Source organism: Epinephelus moara, chromosome 10 (genome assembly GCF_006386435.1).
Source record: "Epinephelus moara isolate mb chromosome 10, YSFRI_EMoa_1.0, whole genome shotgun sequence".
NCBI classification, from domain to species: domain Eukaryota; kingdom Metazoa; phylum Chordata; class Actinopteri; order Perciformes; family Serranidae; genus Epinephelus; species Epinephelus moara.
In genome coordinates this window covers 28,775,107-28,785,014 of record NC_065515.1, presented here as the reverse complement: position 1 = coordinate 28,785,014, position 9,908 = coordinate 28,775,107, and the positions used below count along the sequence as shown (strand labels likewise).

At 41.7% G+C, this 9,908-nt stretch overlaps 1 protein-coding gene across 1 annotated transcript; it reads right to left on the bottom strand.

Moving 5' to 3' along the window:
- Positions 1-6,686: 6,686 nt before the first annotated feature.
- Positions 6,687-9,186, bottom strand: LOC126396928 (trace amine-associated receptor 8a-like). The gene is made up of 3 exons (XM_050055305.1): positions 9,104-9,186; positions 7,855-7,965; positions 6,687-7,494 (listed from the first exon to the last, which is right to left on the bottom strand). Exons 1-3 carry the CDS (start codon positions 9,184-9,186, stop codon positions 6,687-6,689), a joined length of 1,002 nt encoding a protein of 333 aa, XP_049911262.1.
- Between the last annotated feature and the right edge of the window lie 722 nt (positions 9,187-9,908).

The following is a 9,908-nucleotide window of genomic DNA, read 5'->3' as shown; positions in this document are numbered from 1 at the left end:
CCCACGATGGCAACAAATGAGTGCTGTCAGAGTCACAAAAGTAGGGTCCGCATCTCACTTCAATATGTCCAGTTTAGACTTCAAATATACTACATATGACTTCTGTATATTGGGTATTGGTCACATAAAACCCTTAAGTCTTTGTAACCAGCATGGTTATATATAAAACTGCAGCAGATACAGTGCTGCTGTATCATGCGTTCAAATTGCAGATCAAAGAGAGGGTTTGGGTGTTCCAATATTTAACTTAAAAAGAGCAAAAAACCTCAAGAACTAAATTGAATTCAGTTATTGCAATGTTTATGTGTGTTAACTTTTTTAAGTCACAAACTTACTCTACCCCTATTTTCAGCACAGGGACCAGGGACAACTGAATCTCTTACAACTTTCAGAGGAAAATTGTAACAAGAAAGTAATTAGAATTACAGAGCTTTTACAAAATGCTTTAGTCTGTGGTATACCATACATGTCACAATTAAATTCTAATAAAACCTAAGGATAAACTTTTGATTTGAATGCTTATGCCACTCATGCAAGACTGTCCAGCACTTTTTTGCGGACTCATTTCCTGTTGCTGACCCTGCCTACCTCTGACCTACCTGTCTCAACTGATTCCCAGTAAACGCAACAGCCTTCTGTCTCCGACCTTGAGATCTGCTTCTAGGTCCTTGGTTCCTGTTTGCCTGTGGCTGCTTGGCATTACCATCTGATGACGACGCTACAGTTTGAGTGTTCCTGTCTGCTTATCTGTGGTTTCCTGCTGTCCAGAGACTTTCCCTGTGTCGCCACACTCACCATTGTGTGTACCTCCTGTGAGTACTGGCTCGTATCACCACCCACTCAACTGCTTCTCGGCCCAGTTCTGCCTTCCAGACCAGCCTGGCTGCCAGAGACTTTGTAGAGGGGCTGTGCCAGTGTTAAACTGTGCTTTTTGCTGTCTACCTGCCCTATTGAATACCTGCTGAGTTGTGACATTAAAAGACATTACCAACTTTTTCTGGTCTCCTGTGTGCTGCAATTGGGTCCACAAACACAAACTGTTACATTAGCATGAATTCTGATGAGATTCAGTCGATTTATCCCACATAATGCAGTCTTTTTCTTTCCCTAAAATGTTTATTGTCATTTTCTCATATCTACAACACATCTACATTGGGCGGCTGTGGCTCAGAGATGGAGTGGGTCCTCCACCGATCCTTGATTCCATCCCTGGCTCATGCAGCCCACATGTCCAAGTGTCCTTGTGCAAAATACTGAACCCCACATTGCTCCTGATGGCTGTTCCATCGGTGTTTGAGTGTGAGTGAATGGTTGCGAGTAGCAGGTGGTACCTTTTTTATGGTAGCCTTGGCCACCAGTGTGTGAATGGGTGAATGTGACATAGTGTAAAAGCGCTTTGAGTGGTTGGAGGACTAGACAGTCTATATACAAGTGCAGTCCATTTACCATTTACATACACTCACATATTCTACTTGCACCGATATCAGGTACAATAGCAAAATATTTCCCTATATTTTCTTTTACAGTTTCTGATCAGGTAATGCCTACATTTTCTCCTTTCATAATGTTCATAAATGGTTTCCAGAGCTGAAAAAAAGTCTTTCTGCATGCCCTTAGAAATATAAGTTAGTCTTTCCAGACCTATGGACTCCAATAGCTCCTTTATCCTCATTCTCAATAATGGGCCATCCATACTCTTCCAACATAATACAATAGCTCTCCTGGCTTGGAGAAGTCCAACGTCCAGAAGTTCAGTCTGTTTTTGTGTTTAAATTAAGATCTCTGGATATATTCCAAGCACACACAGTTTGGCATTTAAAGGGACCTTGGTGTTAAACACCTCTGACAAACATTTTATATCTTCCCAGAGTTTAGAATTTTTGGACATTCCTTTAGACATTGAGTGCCTTTCTCATTCGAGCACTTGGTACAATCAACAGGAATATTAGCAAACATATGATGAAGTCTACAGGAGTGACGAAGATTCGCATTAAGCATTTATATTGATGTCATTTAAACCTTGAATTTTTGTCTGTTTTTTTTACATACACTGTTGTTGTTTAAGAGCCACATTCCAATCTGTCACATCAATATCTTCTTTTATATCAGTTTTACATGCATTGAGTTTGATCCCATACTATATGCCACTAATGAGCTATTTAGATACAGGGTCCTCCCCCTCCAAATCTGCAAGTGTTATCTCCTCCAGTTTTGATAAAGGCCGCATGCTCATTATTCTTTTTAAATTTTGATGGTATGTAGCTTTTTAACTGTAGGTTTGTAAAGAAATGCTTTTTAGGGATTTGATAGTTCTGACATAACTGATCAAAAAAGAGCAAAACTCCAACTCATTTTCTGAATACCTTTTACACACCATGATCTAAATTCTCCATCCTTTTTACCAGGTGCAAACTGTTCATTACCCCAAATAGGGGTAAATAGGGATAATACTGGCATTACACCTACATGTTTGTGTGCAGCATGCCAAACTGAAATTGTATTTTTAAGAAAATTATTGTGAGTACTTTTTTTGTGTTTTAATATCATAAGAGTATAAATACAAATTTATTGGTAGGTCTGGAATGGACTTTGAATTCTATTGCCACTGTATTTATTTGTGACAGTATTTGTGACGATGTGTACGCATGAACAGTGGATGAGGAGAGAGAGAGAGAGAGAGAGAAAGGCAGCAGAGGTTTTTATTTTATTGTTTACATATTCATTACGTTTTGTTGATGCTTCTTGTTATTACACTATCCCCTTTGGTGCTGTAACACTGCAAATTTCCCCACTGAAGGAATAACAAATGATTATTTTATTAGAAAAGACTGTGGATAGGGGGTTGTACAAGACCTAATATTACTGTCATCATTCATTGGCAGTAGGTATCTCCTTGATGTATAGAAAGGGCAAATATAGGCATAAAATTTCATAAAAATATATCATGGGTTGTATAATACAGAAGCATAAATATATTTTTCCACCTCACACACACACACACGCACACACACACACACACACACACACACACACTGTGGTACAGATAGTGTCAGCTTGTTCACATCACTTGAATGCCAGCTAATGAAAATGGGTAACCAGTCTATATGATAGATTTGTTGTAATCAATGCTGAATCAGTTGATATTTTGTGCCTCCTAATTGTTTATTGATTGATTGTTATGCTGTTCTCCTGCCTGCTTTCATGTGTAACATTATGCAATGTCCAGAGCAATGCAACATGATAACTTTAGCTATTAGCATTACCCTGCCTCGTCTGCAGTAGGTAAATCCACTCTTGGAACAGCAGTTTTCTTTAGAAAAATAAGCTCCAGATTTTTTCTCTGTGACAGGTAATAGTCATTCCTATGGTCCTCATGTGCAGTGTATGGACAACAGTGTTGCTCTTTGTGAGGTTTCTACCATTTTTTCCCCATTAAAGGTTTTTTGGGGGGAAGTTTTTCCTTCCCTGAGGGTCCAAAGGATAGAGGGATGTCATATGCTTTAAAGCCCTCTGAGGTGGTTTTCGGCTATATAAATAAAATTGAATTCAGTTGAAATTGAATCAATTTGTAGCACAACTAGCCAAAACTTAAGCACGTCCATAGCCAACAAAGCCCATATTTTGTTGGCACAGGTCGGAAATGCACAAACACGAACCACTCTATACAACATAGGCATTTTTCCTCTGTGGTCAGACGGTCACAACAACTCTAGAACTCCATGGTCTCCCTGCTTCATGTCCTGGTAACCCTCCGCTTCCATTTTTTCCCCTTTTTCTCTCTTTGTCCGCTCTTCTATGCAATCAATTTGACCCGGACAGAAGTGATCGCTATAAGCGGTTTCCACTGTGTGTATATATATATATATGTATATATTCTATGCAGCTATTATAGTAAAAAATATGGGTGCACATGTGTAAATGTTACATGTTAGTGGAGGGATCCAACAAACACCCACTTTCACCCGAGAAAGGCGATGTTTGTGTCCTACAGGATTCTAAAGCCAAACCCTGTTCTTTTTACCTAAATCCAACCATGTGCATTAGTTGTTGAAGGAATAACAAACGTCTAATTTGTGGTGTTGTACCGACGTAGTGCATTTATGTTGACAAAGAATGTATGTAAAAATGTAAAATTTCCTGTGAAAACAAAGGGCCCTATTTAGATGGTCTAAAGCAGATGGCAGAGGGCGCATAATCCATGTCGCAAGTGTCATTGCTATTTAGATGCAGGAGCAGTTGTCATTTTCACGCCCTGCGCCCTCGTCGTCTAACTAGAAAATGAACTTGCGCTTCTCTGGGTGTGTTGGTCTAAAAATGAGGAGTGGTCAGGCGCAGTCATGGCGCGTTGCTAGTTAGATGACGTAAAAAGCAAATGCGCCAGTGACCAAAAAAAACCTGGTCTAAAGTCAACGGCGCAGTATTTCGCTGTTAAACAAGTTAGTAATATGCGTCTCTAGGCGGGTGCACAACGCGCATGCACTCTGCTCAGACACACACGGAGCAGCCACACATATGCAAAAGATAACAAATAAAAATATGATTACAATGTGAAAGGTTATTATTGTGCACATTAAAATATTTATCAGAAACACGTCTTAATGGTCAGTCATTGATCAGAATGATCTAATCGCAGTAATAATAATCCGGGAGGTCCAAGCTCGCAGTGTCCAAATATACGCAACATAGCCTGTAAAATGAACTTGTCTTTCCCAATTGAATTGTGATCATTTTGGCATGTAAATCACAAAATCAAAGATGTGAAAACATTTGATAAATTTTATTTTGACATAAACACAACAATAACCAGCTTCTGTGAACTAAAAACGTAAACTTATAGCCACGTACAAATGTATATTTAAAAAAAAATAGCTTTTAGAACGTAAAACTGAAGATCATCTTGTCAGGAGGAGGAGGAGGAGGAGGAGGATGACCCCAGCTCCACAGCCAGCGCGCAGCCAGACCAGACGGGCCCGGGTGCAGCCACGGGACCAGCCCTTCCTGCACCTTCAGGCGGGGGGGGTTCAGGATGCTGGAGAGGGAGCTGGGCTCTCTAACCTCCCGGGTTAAAATAAAATAAATTGAATAATTTACAATGTGTTGACAGCGTTTCTCTCGTGCGCGCGCTCTCTCTTTCTCTCTCGCAGTCTCACCCTGTTTCTTTTCTTTTGGCTTTTCTAAGATGACAGATGCTGAATATATACTCCCTATCTGATGCTGTGGCTGTTTGTGGCTGAGAGGGATGTGAACTCATTAGATTGCAGCTGTGTTAATCAAATCAGGTTGGGTTTCCATTACGCGTGCCAAACGTGCCAAACAGTGCCAATCCCCTTTGATCTGACATCAGATGTGACGGGACAGTCGATACAGAGATACATTTATCGTCTCCTCAGCTGTAAAATGGTCACTCTTTCCAGTTGGTAGGTCTGCCATCTAACTAGCTCTCCGCCGTGCGCTCCAATCGCTCCTCTTTTAAAGGGAATGAGAGGTGACACTCTGATTGGCTTATTGAATGATACGCCCAAAACACACCCATGACTAATTCACAAAGTCCAACCCTTTTAGACTCTCCACCATGGCACACAGTCTGAAAATGCGCTGTCTAACTAGCAAGTGACTGGGACACACCTATACGCCGCACGCCTGGCGCTTTGCGTTTTAGACCATCTAAATAGGGCCCAAAGTGTATCTTGAAATCAGACAATACATGTAACAGGCAAAACCTGACACGGTGTCCCAGAACATCAACAACCAACACACCCAGGGTACCTTGCACGATGTATGTGGAGGTAGAAAGTCCATCACTAAGCACGTCAATATGTGACAAGGTCAAAGTGAAAATGTGTTGTCTTTGCATATACTCTAATATCTTTTAGGTAACACTTAATATTTACTCTAAACTACTCTGATTACTATACTTTCTCCAGAACTCACAGTTTTCCACTATTTTCCAAGTGACATCTTGTAATATCTCGTGATATTTCAGAACTAGACTTCTGCTTAAGAAGGCAATAACAAACAGACTTGATCAAGTGAAAGGTGAAGAGACAAGTCAGACACTTCTAATAACAATCTGAGCTGTTCTGTGGCAAAAATAACCACTTTTAATGGACATACAGTGACAGTGTTTAATTGCCCCATGTCCCTCAATTGCAGCTCATTTTGGGGCTGCAGGCCGCTGCTGGCTCCCTCATTACTGGAACAATTTCAAAAGTCTTTTTGATCAATTTACACAGGGAAATAGGGTCTAGGTTGAAAAATGCCAAAGTTATCCTTTAAGTTGTGCACGGTTGTTGGAAATGTCCTTACTTAACAGCCATCTTGGTCTTGGTCATGTGATCGTCCACATAATGTAGTCTTTCTTTCTTTCTTTGCAATTTGAAGTTGCTCCTGCACCTCAGTCATTAGACTGCTCAGTTTTGAATTACACTAATAGTAAGCACACCAGCAAGATACCTTTGACAAATAATTCAATCACTTTTCTAAACCAAGGGTGTTAAAACTCATCTTCACTGGCAAAGGTTGTTTCAAATGTATAATCATTTACATCCAGAATAGGTTTCCTAAAATAAATACATTTATATGTTACAACACTGTGCTTTCACTGTGTTCAAATTCATTTCACCATTAGTTGGACTGAATTCCCCTTTATAGAATAAGTCAGTGTATATACAGTATACTGCTTCTCTCTACATCATCTTGGCCTTACGGGAACCCGCCTGCAGTATCTGAAGTCTGACAATGACTTTAACCGCTTTTCTAAACCAGGGGTAGAAAAAGGCATAGATCAGAGGATTAAACATGGAGTTACAATAGAACAGCCAGTTCTGAGCTGATGAAGCTATACTATCTGTGGTGTTCTGTCCTGCTAGAGAATTAATGTAGTATGGACAGAGACAAAGTATAAACGCAAGAAGAGTAATACCTAGAGTTCTAGCAGCCCTCATCTCAGATTTCTTAACAATCACAGTATTTGATTTAGTAGTTGAAATTTGAGACCGCATGATACGTGCTTGTGACACAGCCACCACAAACACTCTCATATAGAGAACTATGATCACAGTAACAGGGCCAAGAAAGGTCAGAAGCAAGTCTACTGCCCCTGAAACGTAATTTATGACAACTACACATTCGTGAGCACAGGAGTTAGACAAATCTATTTGTGAAAAGTGATCTTTAAGAATTATAAGGTTGTAGATAACAGCACATAACCAACACAAAGACACACAGATTTTAACTCTGCTTAGTGTTATCATGGAGGAATAGTGCAGAGGGTCACAAATAGCCACATAACGGTCCACTGATATGAGCACCATGTTCCCAACAGAAGCAGAGGTAAGGATGAAGCCCAACAGGTACAAAAAAGCACATGTGATTTTACCCAGAAACCCACAGGACTGCAGGCTGATGATTGCACTTGGCATCACTGCGAGGCCCACAAACAAGTCAGACACAGCCAGAGAGAGGAGGATGAGATTGGTGGGGGTGTGGAGCTGCCTGGAGAGGGAGATTATGATGAGAGCCTCATACTCAGTGAAAATTACTTTCGATCACACTGATAATTGTGAGAATGAAGACAAATTATATTTATAGCCTACATGCAAAATAAAATCAAGCAAATCCGCATTATCTGAACTAAGTACTAAAGAAGTTTGGTGGTATATGTAAGAAATTGTTCATGATTACTGTTATAGTGACAAATTTAAACAGAAAAGTATACTGAACATTACACTTTAATTTACAAGTGAAAGCACTGACGTCTATTTTAGCATACAATATCTAGTAAACACAGAATCTATCCATGAATTCAACTCATACACTGTAACAGCTGTTATATTATGAGAAAAATGTCTGTGCCTGAAGTGGGAGATGGAGATGATAACCAATAAATTGAGCATCACAGTGAGAAGAGTGAGGCAGCACAGCAGTGTTCTGATGAATATGGCCTGGGGAGTAACAGGCATTGACCTGCAGGAGGTGTTGAGGGGAGAGATACAGAGGTCAGCTGCTTCCAGTGTCTCCACCATCATCAGAGAAAGTGATTGTGGATCTGAAGAGAGAGCTGCTGAGGTCAAGAAGCTCTCAGATGACCTCTTCTTGAGATGAGATATTTATCTCTTCATCTCTCCATTTCCATCATCTATCTTGTTGCCCTCCCCTCCTCCCCTCAGCTTGTTTTTTTCCTCTCACTCCTGATCATCATCTCCCTCCATTACATCATTCACTCCCTCACCCCATTTTGTTCTTGCTACGTCTCCCTCCCTCTTTCAAACCATCAATATCTACTGTGCATTAATCCCCATCTCTCCAAAAATGTTTTCTATCTTTACAACATTTCAATCAATAAATAAAGTTATGTGCAATAAAGTGGAGTGACACAGGAAAAAACTATTAATACATATTCCTTCCATCTCTGAACAAACACGGATCCCGAGGCAGCCTCAACCATGATCCAGGGGTCTTCAGTTTTCTCTAATCCCCCATGTCAAGATCAGTGAAGGTTTTGTCAGTGACAGACCTGCAGCACAGGGAGGTGTTAGGGGCAGAGGCTTTTACCCTGCTGATGAAAAGAGCAGTCAGGAAGTTAGAGCCAGAGAATCAGCGGGCTGGGTTCTATTCCCACTGTTTCCTCCTCCCAAAAAAAGATGGGAGATGAGGAACAATTCTTAACTGGTCTCTCCATCTCCTGAAGTTCAAAATGCTGACAATGCCCAGGATGAATTGGTTTGCCACCATAGACCTCAGGGATACCTACTTTTTTATTCCCATCTGGGAGGGTCGCAAGCGATTCCTAAGATTTACCTGCAAAAAGAGAATCTCAAATTCTGTGTTCTCCCCTTTGGGATCTTGCTGGCCTCTCTTTCAGGGCCTGCCTATTACATTTTTGCCTGGGGACAAGGCCCACCTGGAGACTGAGAATGTGGCTCTTAGGGTTCATGGCTGCAATGGTTGAAATACTACCATTGGCACTCCTGTACATGTGCCCAGTGCAAGGATACCTCCTTAGCCAGGGACTGCACCCACAGACACATCTGCAGACCAGGATACAGGTCACTCACAGGCTGTGACTGGCCCTTCGATGGTGCGGATGCCCGAGCAATCTCACCTGGGGGAGCAGGCTGGGTCCGCTGACCCGTCGCTAAATAAAGCTCCAGCGAAAGTTCGGTCAGGAAGACTAATCTTTTTCATGCTCAGGCCTATAATTTATCTGTCATACTTTCTGCCATTCACCTCTTGCACACATGCTCACTCGCTATTTCTAGCTATCATTGTACTGTTAATCATGAATCAGCTGTTTGGGCAGCTGATTGGAGGACATCAGGGTCTGCAGGACGAACAGGCGGTCAGGGGTACAGGAGTTTGGACTGGGCTGGTCCTCCATGGCAGCCTTGACTTTTTCCTCAACCTCCCAGGTGAGCAAAGCGACCAAACAAGGGCAGGAGGGATGATGTTCAGGCCAGGGGTGGAGTCGTCCTTCTCCACAAACTGACCGGACAGGGTGTTAGGCTTAAAGGGATAGTGCACCCAAAAATGAAAATTCAGCCATTATCTACTCACCCATATGCCGATGGAGGCCCTGGTGAACTTTTCGAGTCCTCACATCCAGATGGAGATACTTTGTGGATTCAATTTTGTGTTCTTGGACGTTAGTCTGGGGCGCCGTCTGCCATTAGGTGTGCTCGCCGCTGCCCCTGCCGATCTCCGCAAGGGATGTGAGGACTCGAAAACTTCACCAGGGCCTCCATCGACATATGGGTGAGTAGATAATGGCTGAATTTTCATTTTTGGGTGCACTATCCCTTTGACGTTGTGGGAACCAGGCCTGTAGAAGAGGGAAAAGTTAAATACAAGCAGCAAAATGAGGGAGGGCAAGGATTAGTGAGTGTCAGAGCCATGATCCAGGAATACAG